The sequence below is a fragment of the Equus przewalskii genome, chromosome 13, assembly GCF_037783145.1.
Source record: "Equus przewalskii isolate Varuska chromosome 13, EquPr2, whole genome shotgun sequence".
NCBI lineage: Eukaryota > Metazoa > Chordata > Mammalia > Perissodactyla > Equidae > Equus > Equus przewalskii.
Window position 1 is genome coordinate 27,036,238 of NC_091843.1, and position 18,114 is coordinate 27,054,351.

The 18,114-nt window shown below is 44.5% G+C and overlaps 2 protein-coding genes across 8 annotated transcripts in view; one reads left to right on the forward strand and one right to left on the reverse strand.

Annotated features, from left to right (window-relative positions):
* Positions 1-10,448, reverse strand: part of HMGXB3 (HMG-box containing 3) — a 47,341-nt gene extending 36,893 nt beyond the window's left edge. For 4 of the 7 annotated variants that reach the window (XM_070569184.1, XM_070569180.1, XM_070569183.1 and 1 more), the window contains exons 1-4: positions 7,111-7,674; positions 4,353-4,491; positions 3,624-3,798; positions 69-566 (exon numbers count right to left, since the gene is read on the reverse strand). In XM_070569184.1, coding sequence (XP_070425285.1) covers positions 69-566; positions 3,624-3,798; positions 4,353-4,489 — 810 coding nt within the window. In that variant the 5' untranslated portion in view covers positions 4,490-4,491; positions 7,111-7,674. Of the gene's footprint in view, positions 1-68; positions 567-3,623; positions 3,799-4,352; positions 4,492-7,110; positions 7,675-8,442 lie in introns of those variants that run through there. The other 3 variants (XM_008534089.2, XM_070569182.1, XM_008534087.2) reach the window with 1 other exon arrangement.
* An 87-nt stretch (positions 10,449-10,535) lies between these two features.
* Positions 10,536-15,209, forward strand: TIGD6 (tigger transposable element derived 6). The gene has a single exon (XM_008534090.2). It carries the CDS (start codon positions 10,536-10,538, stop codon positions 12,108-12,110), a length of 1,575 nt encoding a protein of 524 aa, XP_008532312.2. The 3' UTR covers positions 12,111-15,209.
* Positions 15,210-18,114: the final 2,905 nt, after the last annotated feature.

The window sequence follows — 18,114 nt, forward strand, 5'->3', positions numbered from 1 at the left end:
GTGTGATGCTAGCTGCCTTTTTACTAATTCCAGATAAAGCAAAAGACATCAGTACCAAAGCGACTTACCCTCATGACTGTTACCACTGACATGCTCTCCCCAACCTGGGGGTGGGGCACAGCCAGGCTTCCGGTGGAGAGGTCTGGTGAGCCGTTCACTAAGGTCTCTTCAATTACCAGACTTGTCTGGTAAGGTTGATGGCTCTCCCCTACCTCCAGGGAAGCCTCCTCCAGGAGCACATCCTGGCTGAGGATCTCTGAGGTGGCAATTTCCTGTACGGCACCTGGCTGGGCAAGGGCTCCCACCTCCTCAGCTAGGGCCTCCACAGCCAGGCACTGCTCTGCCATGCCTGCATGGCTACACACTGTCTCCGGCGCAGTACTGGACATAAGAGATGGTCCTTTAGGAGACATCTGGTTCTGGGCCACACACAGCTCTAGCTGAGGGCAGCTGCGATCCTCCTGCAGGCTGCTCTTGGGGATGATGATGTAATCTGAACGGGGCAGGATTTTGCGGAAACCTGGGATGTCTGGAACCACAGCAGTCAGTGCAGAGAGCTTAGAGTTCTGAGGACGAGAAAGCCAGGAAAAGGGAGACAAGCAGAGATAAATGGAGTAAGACCACATGGATGTACATTTATGAGCTCTGGGGGTTTTTTTTCTGCAAAAGGGAGCAGAAAGATTCCACTCTCTTGACCTATGACTTAGATAGGGTTAGCCTCTGCCAACAACAATGTCACCTTCATTTGAATCACACTTTAGCCAGTGTACCTTACTTGCTTGGTCACCCAGGAGACAGATAATGTGGATTAGACCCTGGAAGGGGCACTCATCTTGACATCTGAAACTGTGAGCTGGAATCCCAGGTTTGGCACAGTCGTGAACAAATCCCTTCCCCTTTTTAGCGCTTGCTGCTCCATCTGTAAAATGAGGGAGCTGAATGGGGCTATTTATGAGTTCTTTCCCAGCTTTGATACTTTAGGATTTCTAAGGAGCAGAAGATTTAAACACCAGAATGTACAATGCTCAATAAAACCCCAAAAAGCATAAAATACAACAGGTCAGGTTGGAACTCAAGGCAGCAAGCAAGGATTCTGGCATCACTGGTTTCTCCCAGACTTACAAAGAGGATGAACACATCATGAAGCCTAAAAGCCTTCATGAGAGAATGTGTATGTAGAAGGGGTTATCTGACACGGGGCTGAATTTGGGGGGGAGGGGGGAATACAAATATTAACACTGACCTAGAATCTTAAGGTTTAGAAAAATCTTTCCTGACCTTAAAAACAACACTATTAAGTTAGGTACTATTACTGTTCCCCTTTGACGAATGAAAGAATTGAAGCTCAGGGAGGTAAGCTTTGCCAAAACACAAAATTAGAAAGTAGCAAAGGTCAGGTCTTCTAAGGAGCAAGGAGACCAGGCATTAGAAGCACAATCCTGCATGGCTAATTGGCACCAAGGAAAAGGTGCTTTTGTTTTATTTTTTCAATTTAAACTGAAAGTTACCCAATTAAAAAAAGTCGAAGTGAACAATTAAGTGAGAACTCAAATTAAATGAAACAAATAATTTCAAAAGCATCTTTTAAAAGGAACACTAAGTCAATTACAGAAGGATTCTTAAATCAAAAGCAAGAAGTCGATGGGAGTACTTAGGGTACAAAGGAAGCACTCAGAGATGGAAGTTAAAAGAAGCACTCAGATGAAACATGAAAGCAGACAGATCGAATCCTTTATGGAGACTTTACTGGAGAAATAATGGAGAAATGACACTTTCAAGTCACCCTTTGAAGCAGACAGGTCAAGAGAACAAGACTAAACGGCGGCAAATGAATAAGATGGTCTGGATTTAACAAATCCAAGCACAGAGAAACCAGGGCAGCCTGAATGACATTCATCTTACAGACTGGAAAGAACAACACTGGAACCATGGGCCCCGCCACTAGGCAGGAGACCTGAAGGGCCGCCAAGGAGACAGCATGCCACGAGGTCTCTGACGGCCTCCTGAAGCGTGTAGGCAAGAGGGTCTCCCCTTTACGCCAGCAATCAGGGAGAAGTCAAACACAGCACATAAAGCCTCACCCAGTCATGGTACAGCCCAGAGGCTCATTAAGTGCCACCTTTTCTTATATGGTCACTGGACATTTAATCCACTGAAGAGTGATATTTACTGACAAAATCAGTGTGTGCCAGGAACTCAGCTGAGTGCTCTACATTATCTATTGTAAACATTGTGAGTAGATACTATCATCCCCATTTTACAAATGAGGAAACCAAGACTCAGAGATATGTGATCTTTCCGAGGTCACAGCTAGTTAACATCAGAGCTAATCTATTCATCTTCTTGGTGGTAGTGGTAGAGACGACAGTAGATACAAATTTGCATACAGATAAGGAAAACCACTGCAGATGACTTAAATTTCTGTAAAAAGTCTTAATAAAGACTTACATTAACGTCTAGTTTTAAAAACCTTATCACTCCAGGATTAGGTAAAATTTTCTTGTATCATAGGCGAAAAGACTGCTGACTTAATAATGGGGAAACCAAAGGGAGTATGTGTACTTTTCCTAGACTCCACCTTCCCTCCCCCACAGGGAGTTTCCCAGGCTCACACTTTATAAACAAATCATCTAGAGGAGGGAGCGGGAGCGGCACCTCTAGACTGCAGGTGACACAAAGCTCTTCCAGGAAGAGGCATGCCAAGCCAGGAAGGACAGAATAAGCTAAACGGCAGGGGCAGATGGGCCCCATTAAGGGAAAATACAACCTGTTCTACCATAACATAGTGGTTGCACACCTAAAGAACCTTCGCTCTAGATCATCAATAAAGAAGTTAGAGACAACTGCTTCAACTGAAAAAAATGAGTTAAGGTTAAAAGGTTTCAACTTGCATTAACAACGTTATTTTTCCTGCAGGAATTTCAGTTAAAACAAAACAAAACAAAACAAAAACCAGCAGTGTTAACTGTTGTCAGTGCATTTCATTACTGTGAACTAGAAATACCAAAACGGCTGACAGACACAAACCTAAACGCTTCCTCATTCCTTAATCCAAGCACTCAAAGCCTCTGTCTCCTCTAACATCTTTGGCTCTAACCCTGAGTTTCTGCTTCTAGCATAGTTCACAACCGCCAGTGGTAACAAGAGAATGTGGCATTATACAAACCAGCTGTATCTACCTCTAAACATGCAAGCCCAATTGCTAATTATGTTTACCTGATAGGGTGGGCACAACACAAATTCATTACACTACATTCGAGTGATAACGTGAAAACTCAACGTAGAGAAATTCCTACAAAAGCTACTATATTAAAGGAAAACACGACTATCCATAAGGATAAGGGGCTCCAAGTTATGCCAAAACTCAGAAAAGGAACCTAAGGCTCACTGTGGATACTCAGAAAATGTCAGCTCCCTGTGCTGCTGCAACCAAAGAAGATACAAGAGCGCAGGGCGCCACCAAAAAGGAAAGAGACAATATCAGACTCAAAAAAGACAAAAGGGCCTCAACTCAAGGTTTCCCCAAGAAAAGAAAAGGACACAGGAGAACACGGGGTTGTCTCCCGGAGGCTTTCACCATGGAACCAATGGAGAAATTAGTTGGGAAAAAAAAAATCACTTACAGGATCCAAACCTTCTTTCTCTAGTTTGGCCTTCTCCAGGTAGTAACTCCTCTCGGCCACGCTGAGAAGCCTCCAACTCTCGCTAATCTTCTTATTGATCTCAGACTGAGGGAGGTGGGGGAGCTCCTGCTGCACTTTCAGGTAGATGTCGTAATAATATAGAAGGTAAGCCGACCTGAGGAAGCAAGGACTTCTTGAAGTTTCCCCTCAGTCAACCAGTAAATAGTACAATGTTAGCGTCTGAGTAGTGAAGAGGTAAATACAAGACCCAGCTTTTCATTTCAAAGCATTTATGTAAATAGGGAGTGAAGCGAAGGAGCATTTGAATAACACCCCCAGACAGTGCACAGAGGTTTCTCCATCCAGACACATGGAAGCGAAGGCCTGTCTGGTTTACCTTTCCACGGACCACCTTTCTGCAGGAATGACTGGCTTTAAAGCCCACTATGAGCAAAGACAGACACAGATGCCCTGTCATTCCACTCTCAGGGGAAAGGTTACTTAGGGGACTGATTACACAAGCTAGTTATCACTCACACGCTTTACTCCTCTGCACAGCTGGCATCAATCAGCCACTCTCCACCTCCCTCTCCCCACAACCCCACCGCCCATCCAGAGACAACTGACATGGTACTCTCAATGAATCTGGACGCAGGCTAAAGTATTCCTCAACAGCTCTCCAAGCAGCTTCTGTTCATAAATGCCAGCTACCAAAACACGTTGGCTAACCTGGGTTTCTTTGCCTTTTCTCCATGTATTTTATACTTTTTCTTCTTCTTGGGTGGCCCAGGGGAGGCATAACAGTAGGCTTCCTCAATTTCCTCCATCACGACAGTTACCTCAGTACCATCATATGATGCATCCATGGCTAGAAGAAAGTCAAACACAAACAAGTTTCAAGAACCTACCCTTAAGAGGACAGGAGCCTGCCAATCCAACGATCCCTTATCTCTGCCAGGGCCTCAAGGCTCAAACTCAGAGGATCCTAAGCAGCACCTGGGGTACTTATTAAACATCCAGATTCCAGGGATCCACTTCCGCCCTTCTGAATCAGAATCTCTAGAAGGTATGGAAATCTGTATGCTTAACAAGTGCCCCAGGGATTCCTCTGAGCGGGCAAATTTGGGATCACAGCTTACACGGCCCTTTCATTTATACTGACTCATGGGATACTCACAGTTAATTCTTCAACTCAAAGACGAGCCCCACATTACAAGAATTCCTTATGGTAACAGGTGAAAGGAATACTTGGGCACGAGTCAGAAGTTCTGGACCCTCCCTCATAGGTCTCATCATCTTAGGCAAACTGCTTCATTGATTCATTCAATCATTCATTCAAACATGCAGTAAGTGCCTATATGTAAAAGATTTCTTTACACTGCCAGCTTGTGTGACTTTGGGCAGGTCCTCTAGCTGCTTTAGGTTCAACTCTCGCACGTATAAGAGAGATGTCTCACTCACCTTACCACAGACGTACAGTGAAAATCCTTGAAGGATATGACAGACGTAACTCTATTTGAGAATATTCAAGTGCCACACAAAAGAAAGGTCTCATTATTAAAGAGGAAGAATCTGTGGCTGAGATGCTTAACGACCTGCCCAAGGCCACCACACCCAAATAGGAACCTAAAAGACAGATTTTTCTATTCAAAAATTCAACTCTCTGAGCCTTCTTTCATTATAGTACACTGCTCCCCAACTCCCCCAGCAACCCTGTAAACCAGCACTGTTCGATAAACTTTCTGCAATGATGGAACTGTTCTGTATCTGTGCTCTCCAATATGGTAGCTACTTATGGCTATGGAGCACCTGAAGTATGGCTAGCGAGATTAAGGAACAGAATTAATTTTGTTTTACGCAACGATAACTTAAACAGCCACATATGGCTAGTGGCTACGGTATTGGACAGCTCATGTCTAAACTGTAATATGACAGACCAACATTAGCTCTCTGGCAGTGGCCTAAGAAACAAAAAAATCTACTAATAGCTTTTCCCAGGAAAAAGATGACATAAAAATCCTGAATAACTAGTTAAAGAAGAGTTAGTTTACTTGTGGCCACGTTCTAAGTTGGAGTTTTACCGAGACTCAACCCTTGGAGGGAGAAAGGTTCCCAGAAACCACTTGAATTTTATGAGAGGGAAATGATATAGCGGCTCCTGAAAATCTGCTGGAAGAGAATTTGGGGTAATGGGAAGAGGACGTTGTGGTAGTAAATGCAGGACTGATCTGTGTATTACAAAGCCCATTCACATCTCATTTAGACTTCAGTCCACAAATGATGAAGGATCTGATACGGTATAATGAGAAAAAGACACTGCATGTTGAGTCAGGAGACGTGGATCCAAGTCTCAACTCTAACCATGTGATGTCAGACAAATCTATCGCCCGCCCTAAATTCCAGTTGTTCCTTACATGAGATGAAGAGGTTGAAATCAGTGGCTCCTCACGTATTGGGAGGCAAGTATCCCTTTGAGAATGTTGTGAAAACGAAAAACCCTCCCCTAGAAAATGCAGACAAACAACACTTCACCTATAATTTTAAAGGTCTACCCCGGGGTTAAGAACACATTATTCCTAAGGTTCCTTCTAGTTCTGTGTCATCTCTAAATGCTATCTCTTCCCATTGAAAAAAAAAAAACCAACAAACCAACAACCCTGCCTTCTGTCACAGTGCAACCCTGAAAGAGAACATAACCCATAACTAGGCTGGGTAAGTGACAGGCCAGTGCCTTCACTGGGTAAAGGAAGCTAGAGTTCAAATCAGGGCTATGTAGGGACTGTGCTTTTTTGCCCTTAATAATGGACTTCTCAGCTCTTGAGAGTCTTGCAGAGAAAAGCAATAACTGCAGGCGAGCATCTGTAAAAAACAGCATATAAGATTTTAGCACCCAGAACAAAACAAGTCAGGAAACAACGTCACTACAACCACCATGGGGTGCGGGCAGGAAGAGACTACCCCATTTTAAGCCTGGGGTCAAAACTGTTTTCAGATCCTAGGCCTCAGTACGCCAAGGCAAAAAGACGAAAAAAAAAGCAGGATAATATAAAGGTTAAAACAAAGGGCTCTGGAGGGGAGAAGATCAGGATTCTAATTTACGCTACACATTTTAATAGCATCCGCACAGAGCTCTATGACCTTGAGCAATCTACTTACTCTCTCTAAGCCTCCGTTTTCTCATCTGTAAAACAGGGTGAAGGGCAGTACTTAAAATTTGAGAGACACTTTCACTATCCCATCAGATCCTCCTCGGAACCTCATGGGATGGGCTGTGACGGCTCAGCTATGGGCCACGGTTCGACTCTGGGCTAGTTCCTTTCCCTCTCTGGGTCTTAGATGTCCCAAAAGGCACTGAATGCGGGAAGACACGACGAAGGCTCCCTGTTCCTACTTTGTGGAAGATGCAACAAGGCTCAGAGAGGCGCAGCACCCAGTTCGAGGTCACCCGCGGGTTCGCGGTGCAGCGGCGCTCCAGGGCGGGACTTACCCGGAGGAGCGTGCAAGCCACGCGGCTCACATTCCCGGAGGCGCCCGGCCCGGGGGCTCGACGAGGGGGCTGGCGGGCGCACTCGCGCTCCCGGCTGTCGGCGAGAGGCGGCTCCAGTCGTGACAGTGGCAACAAGGAAGTGGAGGCGAGGGCTCGCGCGCGCATCCCGGGGGCTATCTGAACTCCGGCCCCGCGGCGCCGCCCGGCGACACAGGGCGCGGAGTCGCGACGGCCCTTCTCGCTCCCCCTCCTTGGAGTTGCGATATGGGGTCGTGGAGGGCGGGTGTGGGAGCACAGGTTCGCTCCGCAGGCTCTTCACCGACGCCTGCCGAGGGCCCCGGGGGGGGGGTCAAGCCCCGGGGAGCCCGAGGAAGACAGCAGGCACAAGGGCGTCGCCGCGGGACCGGCTCTGTGGCAGCAGCGGCAGCACACCTCGGATCGCCAGGGAGACCCGTCCCGGCAGCCCTCGCGGCGCACCGGAAGCAGCCGGCGGCGCGTGACTGCGTGCGACTGTTTGCGCAAGCGCAACAGTACAGCTCTAGCTCAGGGGCGGGCCCATAGGAACAGCTTAGAGGCTTAGACAGGGGCTGCTAAGGCGGACGGACAGCTTCCGGCTAGAAGTTCCGGGAGGAGGAGGAAGCTGCGCCCGCGCGCGGTGGGAGGCCCGGGCCACTTAGTGCCGGGGCATTGCCGTAGGGCGTTCAGGTAACTGGGGCGGGGCTGCGCCGAGGTGAGGGGTCGAGGCCCCGCCTCACCTCTCAAAGCCGCGTCGGGCCCTAGGGAGCCCCAGCACCACCCTCCCCGCCTGGTGTTCAAGCCTTGACCCCAGCCCTCCTCAGTCTGTCCCCACTCGTTCAGGATAGGGTTCTTATTTCTTGGCGCCGCAACAATCCGCCCTCCTCGGCCCGCTCGCCATCCGTCCCCCCACCGTCCCACACACAGTAACGGCAGTGAGTTCCTGGAGTGATTCAGAACGAGCTGAATGGCCAGGTGGAGAGGCTCCGGAATCAGATAAGGAATGTATTGTCCTTTCCCGCCACTGTCACAGATTGTCCCACATTTGTTCAAGTCCTCTCACGACCCTCACTATCTTGCAAATGTATTTCTAATCTACCCGCTTTTCTTCATCTACCACTGCCACCAGTCTTGTAGTTACCAGTATCCCCCGCCTGGACTAAGAAATTTCTTCCCACCTCCACTCTAGTCCCTCTACAATCTTTTCTCCACACAACAGCCAGATTGATCTTTTTGCACTGTAAGTCTAATTAGGTCGCTCGCTACTTAAGACCCTCCAGCGTCTTCTCGTTCACTTAGAATAAAATTCAAACTTACCTTGACCTACAAGACTTTGGTTTGGCTCTTGCTTCATTTTCTTTCCACGTCTCTTCTCAACAGCCGTAGTTCCCGGAACAAGCTGTATAGCACTCTATACTGTTCAGAACACTGGTTTTGTGGTAAGCCTCCCTGGGTTTGAAGCCCAGTCTTGCCACATGTAAGCTGTATTAAGCATATAAAGTAACAAATTATGTTTACCAAGTATATGCTCCGTAACTGGTTCTCATGTCAGTAAATGGCCACCATCTGCTGGACTGCTCAGTGCTCAAGCCAGAAATCTGGGAGTTATCCTTGACTCCTCTTGCAACTCACATCCAGTCTATCAGCAAGATCTACAAAAACAGCCCCAAACTTACTACTTCTTACCATCTCTACTATTACTGTAATCCAGGCCACCATTATCTCACCTCTGGACTCCTGCAGCTGCCTCCTGATTACTCTCCTGCTTTTGCTCTGACACCCTTCCATTCCATTCTTCACAGAGCAGGCATATTTCTGCTTGCCTAAAATCCTTCAGTAGCTTCCTCTTGGACTCAAATGAACGTATCCCAACTGTTTATGGCCTGCTAGCCTAGCCTGCTTTTATCTTCAGATTTAGGGCTACCTCTTAGGAAAGTGGACTTTACCCATTAGGTTCTCCACCCTGCAACCAAAGGACTCTTTCTAAAGTGCAAATCTGATCATGTCATTCCAAAAAACCCCAAGAAACTCTAAAGACCTCTTATTATCCCAGGATCAAGCTGGAATCCTTACTAGGCCTGTCTGTGATTTAGCTCTTACTTTCTTCTCCAAAGACTTATTTTCTTCCTCACAGTGCCGTCTTGTTTTCTACAGTACTTCATTGCCTTTACACGTATTTCCTTCCATCTCACTAATTCATATTTGTTTATACTTTAAGGCCCAACATCAATATTGTTTCCTGTTTGAAGTATACTGCCCATCCATGCCCCACCCAGTTGATCATCCCCACTTCTGTGTTCTAGTTCATAGTACTCTGTAACCTCTTGTATAGTATTCCATACACTCTAGTGTTGGTAGTCCCTGCTTCCCTGGTAAGCTCCTCAGTGGTAAGCACTATGCTCCAATCATCTATGTATGGCTGTCATCGAGCACAGTGCTTAGCCCATGGAGGGTGCCATGAATGGATAGACAGCTGTGTGGAGGTGGTAGTAGAAATCAGCCCTTAGGGAGGGGCAGTCACAGCATAAGGTCACAGCAGCTTCTCTTGTCTTTTGAGGACTCTCATGATAGAAGGTCTAAGCAGGAAATTACCAAAATTGCTAGTGCTGGATGGTGTTTACTTCCTTCATGGCACATATCACACTCTGTAATCGTCTTACCTATCTGTTAGCTTATTGTTTATCTCCCTTACTACACTGTATATTTCATGAGGGCAGGGACCTTGACTATGTTGTTCATCACTGTGTCCTTATCACTTGGCACCTGTAAATAGTCGTTAAACGATGCGTGGTTACCAGAAACATCTTCCCACAGTGAAAATCCTTCCAAGCCACATGGCCATAGAGCTTTGAAGATCTCATTTTGGTAGAATTTCAAGTAGGACTATGAAGTGGCAGAAATAGCACTAATCTGAGTCAAGAGATCTGAGCTGTATGAACTTGGGTAGGCCCCTTCCCCAGTCCTCAGTTTCTGTATCTATAAAGCAAACCAGATAATAATCCTTTGAATTTATACAATACATTGCTATTTGCACAGCTCTTTACCATCTATTATTTCAGTCTATGCTCATAGTAGACAGAGTAGACATTATTTTTTTTACAGAGGCTCAGAAAGTTTAAACTAGATTTTCTGAAAGAGCTCTTCTATTTCAAACATTCTATGAGTCTATATAAGTAATCGCTACAAAGTCAGTAGCATGAATCCTATCTTCTCTTGACTTTGACCTTATATTATCATTTCCTAATAGGGTTTTTAAAAACCTGAACCCATCTTTTAGGGGGAATCCTTTATATTTGGTTCCTGACAGGTACTCCATTTGTCTTCTCAGTTTTCCACACTTGTGGCAAAACAAGCCAAGAGGACGAACAGACACAGCCCTGGTAGTGTGGCCCAGCCGTCATACTGTGGAGATGGCAAACAAAGGGAACAAGAAACGTCGGCAGTTCTCCCTGGAGGAGAAAATGAAAGTTGTGGAAGCTGTAGACTCAGGCAAGAGGAAAGGCGATGTAGCAAAAGAATTCGGTATCACTCCTTCTACTTTGTCTACATTCTTAAAGGATCGCGTCAAATTTGAAGAAAAGGTGCGGGAGGCAACTGTGGGACCCCAGCGGAAAAGGATGAGGAATGCTCTCTATGACGACATTGATAAGGCTGTTTTTGCTTGGTTTCAAGAAATCCATGCCAAAAACATTCTCGTGACTGGTTCTGTCATTCGGAAAAAAGCACTGAACTTGGCCAACATGCTTGGCTATAACAATTTTCAAGCAAGTGTGGGCTGGCTGAACAGATTTAGGGATCGCCATGGAATTGCTTTGAAAGCAGTCTGTAGAGAGGATAGTGACAGATTAATGAATGGTCTAGGAATAGATAAGGTTAATGAGTGGCATGCAGGGGAAATTATAAAACTGATTGCTGACTACAGCCCAGATGATATTTTTAACGCTGATGAGACAGGAGTGTTTTTCCAGTTGCTTCCCCAGCACACGCTTGCTGCTAAAGGGGACCATTGTAGAGGGGGCAAGAAAGCAAAGCAGCGGTTGACAGCACTCTTTTGTTGCAATGCTTCAGGGACTGAAAAAATGAGACCATTGATTGTTGGTAGGTCAGCCAACCCACGCTGCCTCAAGAACGTCCATTCCCTCCCTTGTGATTACCGAGCCAACCAGTGGGCATGGATGACGCAGGATCTGTTTAATGAGTGGCTGATACAAGTGGATACCAGGATGAAGCAGGCGGAACGCCGGATCCTCCTGCTTATCGACAACTGCTCTGCTCACAACATGCTTCCACGCTTGGAAAGGATTCAAGTGGGGTACCTGCCCTCAAACTGTACTGCCGTCCTGCAGCCACTGAATCTTGGCATAATTCACACCATGAAAGTGCTGTACAGGAGCCACCTTCTAAAACAGATCCTGCTCAAGCTCAACAGCAATGAGGATCAAGGAAAAGTGGACATCAAGCAGGCCATTGACATGATTGCTGCAGCGTGGTGGTCAGTCAAGCAGTCCACAGTGGTGAAATGCTGGCAGAAGGCAGGCATCATCCCTATGGAACTGACAGATTCTAACACAGAAGCAGCAGCTATTGAACCAGATATTGCCATCGAAAAGTTGTGGCACTCAGTGGCTATTGCCACCTGTGTCCCAAATGAAATAAATTTCCAGGACTTTGTCACTGCAGATGATGATCTCATCATCTCTCAGGAGCTGATGGACACAGAGGTCATCCAGGGCATGGTGGCCAGTGAAAATACTGATGAAGCTGGAAGTGAAGATGAGGGGGAGGCATCTTTACCACAGCAGCCAAAAATCACCATCACAGAGGCCATCTCAAGTGCACAGAAACTTAGACGGTTCCTTTCCACTTGTGTAGGCGTTCCTGATGCCATTTTTGGGCAGCTAAATGGCATAGATGAATATTTAATGAGAAGAGTGACACAGACTCTTGTTGACTCCAAAATTACAGATTTCCTGCAAACAAAATAATGTGGGAATTAACTGCCTCTTTTAATTTAGAAGATGTAGTTTACAAGAATAAAGATCTTTAGATAGGGTATTGAACTTAAATTTTAAGCAATATTATTATGACAACATTCCACTCCTCTGAAATAATCAGGAAATTTCCTCGAATGAAATTTGGAAATAAAATTTGCCTAATATATGTGTTCTCTTTTTATTAATCCAGTGGTTCCAAAACTTGTGTGCACCTGAGGATCACTTGAGGATCTTTAAAACATTTCCAAAGCCCAGGCTCTATCCCAGACCAATTAAACCACAATCTCTAGTGCTGGGCTACAGGCATCAGTAGTTTCTGAAGCTCCCAAGGTGATTCCAATGTGCAGAAAAGTTTGGGAACTACTGAATTAACCACAGGAAAATCAAGCACACTATGGGTCTGGAGCCAGCTTCTTCCCAGTAAGTCTAGCTCAGCGGTTTCCAAATTTTAGCTCACTTCAGAATCACTTGGAAGGCTTGCTAAAACCCAGATTGCTGCGCTTGGCCTCCAGAGTTTCTGATTCAGTGGAGGGGCCCTAGAATTTGCATTTCTAACAAGTACCCAGGTGATGCTGATGCTGATGTGGTCTGGGGTCAGTACTTTGAGAATCCGCTGGTCTAGCTGGATTCTAGCACTTTTCAGCAGGCCATCTGAATACTCCCAATCACTAACTGTCAATCAATCAATCAATCAATCAAAGCATCAGCTCTTCTTACTCCAGAGTTGTCAACTCCTCTCTGCTGATTTGGTAACTCTAGAATATTCTTAGCTATTCTCTTGAATGCCCCATCAGTTAGCCAGTTATTCAGTAAAGGTATATCTGTCTATGCCCAAAGAATTAACATGAGCTATCTAGCCTATTAAAACACGTTGCACTGCTACAGGCTTATTATTAATAGGGATCTAGGGTACAGGGAAATAAAGTGCATTAAAGAGGAGACATGATACAATCTGGGAGACATGGTATAATATCTGAAAATCCTGTTAATCAGGATCGTGGGAGAGAACACGCATGATCCATACGGTCCCGTGTATCTCTCAATTTCCAGACAAGATGAGAAGGAAGTTTGTGAGAAAGGCAACCTGTGTCGGTGTTTGGATCGTCCTCTATTTGGATGATTTGCTTGGCTCCTCTGTGTGGATTACCTGTGGATAATCCAGCCTGGACCGTGTAATTAATATGAGGGCACACTATGTTTGCCTTCACTAAAATTACTTCATAAGTCACCTTTATTCCTTTGTGTGTTTGTTCTTCAGAGAAGTCTGCTAGAGCAGAGTTGATTTTAAGTTATTTAAAACTATATAAATATATAATCAGATTTATATTAAAGTTTTTCTCCTATAGAGAAGGCATTCTTAATATCCTTTATAAGCCTAGTATCTATTCCTAATAAGTAAGATAAATGGCAGTTTCATTTTTTAGAAGATGCACACACAACACCTTTTAGTGTTGTAGTGCACAGTAGTCCCCCCTTATCCGAAGTCTCACTTTCTGCAGCTTCAGTTACCCACATTCAGCCATGGTCTGAAAATATTAAATGGAAAATTCCAGAAATAAATAATTCATATGATTTAAATTGTGCGCCATTCTGAGTAGCGTGATGAAATTTCGTGCCATCCCTCTCCACCCTGCCTAGGACGTGAATCCTCCCTTTGTCCAGCGTGTACACTGTATACACTACCTGCCTGTCAGTCACTTAGTAGCTGTCTTGGTTATCAGATCAACTGTCACGGTATTGCAGTACTTGTGTTCAAGTCACCGTTATTTTACCTAATAATGGCCCCAAAGCACAAGAGTAGAGATGCTGGCAATTCGGATATGCCAAAGAGAAGCCACAAGGGCTTCCTTCAAGTGAAAAGGTGAAAGTTCTCAACTTAAGGAAAGAAAAAAAAATTGTATGCTGAGGTTGTTAAGATCTACAGTAACTTTTATTACAATATATTGACATAATTGTTCTATTTTATTACTGTTGTTAATGTCTTACTGTGCCTAATTTATAAATTAAACTTTATCATAGGTATGTATGTATAGGAAAAAACATAGTATATATAGGGTTTGATTCTATTGGGAGTTTCAGGCATCTACTGGGGGTCATGGAACATATCCTCCTTGGATAAGAGGGGACTACTGTAGTTCCCCCACCTTCAAGTTAATTTTGTGGCTGTGTCACAAACCCATAGCAATTCAGTTATTTTTCTTTCTGTAGTTACTTAACTGAAACAGATGTATAAAGCAGATTAATCATAGAAAGTACTGCTTCCACACAACAAAACGACAATCACAAAAACAACAGATGTTTAAACAGGTGTTTTTTTAAAGCTCATTTTGGATGTTTTTCCTTTTAACAAACTAGTATAATTTGAATTAAAAGTACTATACCTATTTTAAATTCTTAACACTTAGGAGAGGAAAACAATGTCTCCTGGCTAAGTCCTGCAGTTCTGTCTCATTGCCAGCACCTAACTGCTCTCATCTTGTGCCAGGGTTACTGACACAATTTCTAATTTTTTCCCTCACCTTTCTCCTGAAGTCCGTTTTGCACATAACGTTAGATCTATTGTCATCATGTCATTTCTCCTGCCCAAGTGTCTGTGGAAGGTCCCAAATGCCTAAAAAAAATTAAAAGAATAGATTATTCAGCTGAGTTTTAGCACCCCCTAAGAGTTGACTACAATCTGCATTTCCGGGTTGGTTGCTCAGTGTGTGCGCTGTCCCCTCCACCACCATTGTCTTCCACTCCGTACCCATGTCTGCTAGTGTGCCTTTGCCTGAATGTCTCTCCCTGCTCTCTACCAAGCTAGGCCCTACACATTCTTCAAGAACTAACTGGAGTCCTCTTTCTTCCAGCCTTTCTTGAAGACTCCAGTACCTATTCCACCCTTCTTTCCCGCAACTCCTCAGCACTTCTTGTCTCTTCTACTCAGTTAAGCACTTAAATGTTTAGCAATGTTCTGTGGCTCTTTAACTAGACTGTAAGCTCCATGAGAGCAAGGACCAGTCAGCCATTGTAACCTGACTGGTGCCTAGCACTGTGCTGGGCACATCGTAGGCACTTCAATAAACATTTGTGTCTAAATTGATACACACATGTAATGTGTCAAAGCTACCTTATTTTTAAAGCTCTATGAAGCATTGGTTGTACTTGAAAATGACTTGGAGATAAATTGGGGGTTGTCTTCTATTTAAAAAGATTTGCAAAATTTTTCCATGAATATCATTGCCTCAAATATTATTCCAGTCCAGGTTATAATCTGTTCTTTGATAATGTTACCGAACCAGGTTTGTTTTTGCCCACCACCCAGAAAGCCAAACACGGAGATGATGAGATTGCAGCCGAGAAAGATTTTACTCACAAGGCAGCCACGTGAGGAAGCGAGAGCATGAGCCTCAAATTTGCTTCCCCGAAAATAGGGACTCAGGGATATTTATGGGGTAAGGGGGCAACGTAGTCAAACATGGAGAGAGGTGATTGGAGGTGAGGAGAGGTGAGGTAATTGATGATCTGTGCAAGTGTAGTCAGACTTCATGCCTCTTCACAGGATGCATGTTCACAAAATGGCAGTGTTAGCATGATCTGAGGGGGCAGTTTTTAGCCTCGTGACATCAAAAGGTTGCCTATCGGACATCTGCGTGGGCCCAGTTAATGAGTTGGTGGTCTCAACCGGCATGAAGTGGACAAGGAGTTCTAATTCCTGAGAAACAGCTCACATACCCATTCCCATGGTGACCCAGGCTCCAGGGAGATGTTATCTATAGGAGCCTAGTGGGAGTCAGATAGCATAGTGCCTAAGCAGCACAGTCAACAATGGTGGGTAAACAGCTAAAAGCGATAATCAGTAATTGCAAAAAGGAAAAAAACACTTTAGTTCCTAGCTACTTAATCATCAATGGCTCTCTGCTGGTTTTAATAATGAAGAATTCTAATATAGAGAGTTAAACCTGTTTCCTTCTACAGAAAGTTATTGCAGGATTCTCTAATTATACACACAAGACTTTAGTATGAAAGGCTTTGTCTAAGTGCCTTGCACATAGTAGTATTCAGTAAATATGTGTTTAAACTTTCTTTTTTAACAAAAGAAATCTCACATTCTTGACTCATTTAACACATCATATGAATTAGATCCCGGTAGATCGAAATCAAATCCAAAAGAGAGCTTTTGCAGTCCGGCTTACGTTGGCTGAAACTTCGATTCTATTGGACATTAGGGTTTTTTTGTTTGATGCTTTGTTTTTTTTTTTTAAACTAAAAGAGGTTGATATTATCCCTTCTTAGTCTACAGTCTTCACCAGGCCCCCTGTGGTTTCTCCCTGACTCTGGTCCCTCCAACCCCACTCGAGGACTTCGTTTTGCCCTGTTGACCAATCCACTCTATAGGCTAATGTTCTGGGACTAGGCACCTACCTCGTGCTGTTGTGAGGACAAAAAGGTGTACCTGGCACAGACTAAGTTTCTATGAATGTTATCTATTGTCATTACTGTCGATCCCTATTTGGAACTTTACCGGTACCATCTAGAGGCAGGGGACCTGCCTTACCAGCCCTTTCTTCCACTGGCAGATCTTGGGGTTTAGTGTTCCAGAACCCCCAACTTGATCAATAGATAAAACTCAAGTTTTCTTTGCCCTGTTCCTAAGAAGGGCTCTTTCATTAAAAAGGAAGAGTTATTGATTGCCTATTATATGTCAAGCACTGTTTCACTTATCATTTAATCTTTCCATCAATCATAATACAAAAGGACAAATAGGCTCAGATAATGTAATTCCAAAGTTGCAAACCTATTAAAGAACTCTTCACGCTACCTGGGGCCAGTTATCTTTGAAGTGGACTGTGGTAGCATACTCTGGCCACCAGAGGGCAGGGGTAGACTACATAAGGCAGATAATTTAGCCAGCAGGCAACCTTAGAAGCAGCCACTTGTAATTTCTCCGACATGGTAGAGGTTGAGAGGGAAAACAAGGAAAGAAAAAAGAGAAGGTGGGACTTGTTCAAACAACTAACTTAGAAATAATTGTGCCTCGGACCACCTAATCCACCCTATTACACACCTACTCCTTCACTAGAGACTTTTTCCAACTTATTGATAACCACAGGCCATATAATTGACCCTGGACACAGACATGCTCTGCAAAGGAGCCAGCGTTAGAGAAATAACTATCCACCAAACGTATCCATGCTTGCAGCAATCATATATTGGATCTTATAAGATACCCACTGCTGGCCATGCAGGCTCTAAGGATGAAGTACATGGCCCTACCCTGAAGGAGTCCAGTTAGTAGAAGAGATAGATGAGGGGAAAAAATAATACAGAGTGGTAAATGCCATTTTAGAGACTATGCAGAGAATATTTAGGAGTACAGAGATGGAGCCCAAGGGAGCACCTGCTTGAGAAAAGAGGAATTCAATAGGAAACGTTGCCAAGAGCATGGGATGGTTTAAGAAGAATTCTGAGGGAGGAGTAGGGCGTTAGGCATGTGGGGCTGGTAGGCAACTCCTGGCAGAAGGAACAGCACATATAAAGTCCTGGAGTATTAAAAAAATGGCCCATTTGGGAACACCTAAGTTCAGAGGTTATGTCTAGCAAAAGAATGTATGGCAGGACAGGATAGAGATGGAAGCAAGGGAAAGTTTTTAAGGTTTTGTTGGCTAGAGCATTAATTTTGGACTTAACCTGAAAACACTAGAGAACCACTTGTAAGTAGTAAAAGTCAATTTCTGTTTTTAGAAAATAATTGATAACTAGAGTGGAGGCTGGGTTGTAGAGAAAAAGATAAACTAGTCAGGCTGTGAAACAGTCCTGAAGAGAAATGATGAACATTGAGGGCAACAAAAAGAGTTGGATTTGAGAGACTCTTACCAGGTAGAGAGATTCGGTGTGGGAGTTGAAGAGGAATATTCTAGAATCTCCCAGCTTTCCGGTTTGAGTAGCTGGGTCATGCCATGATTAAGACAGATTAACAGGGGAAGAGGAGTTTGGAGGTGTGTTGCATGTGAGG

Bases quoted from the DNA above. Each gene is read 5' to 3' on its own strand.
- TIGD6 (XM_008534090.2), top strand. From the start codon at position 10,536: ATGGCAAACAAAGGGAACAAGAAACGTCGGCAGTTCTCCCTGGAGGAG.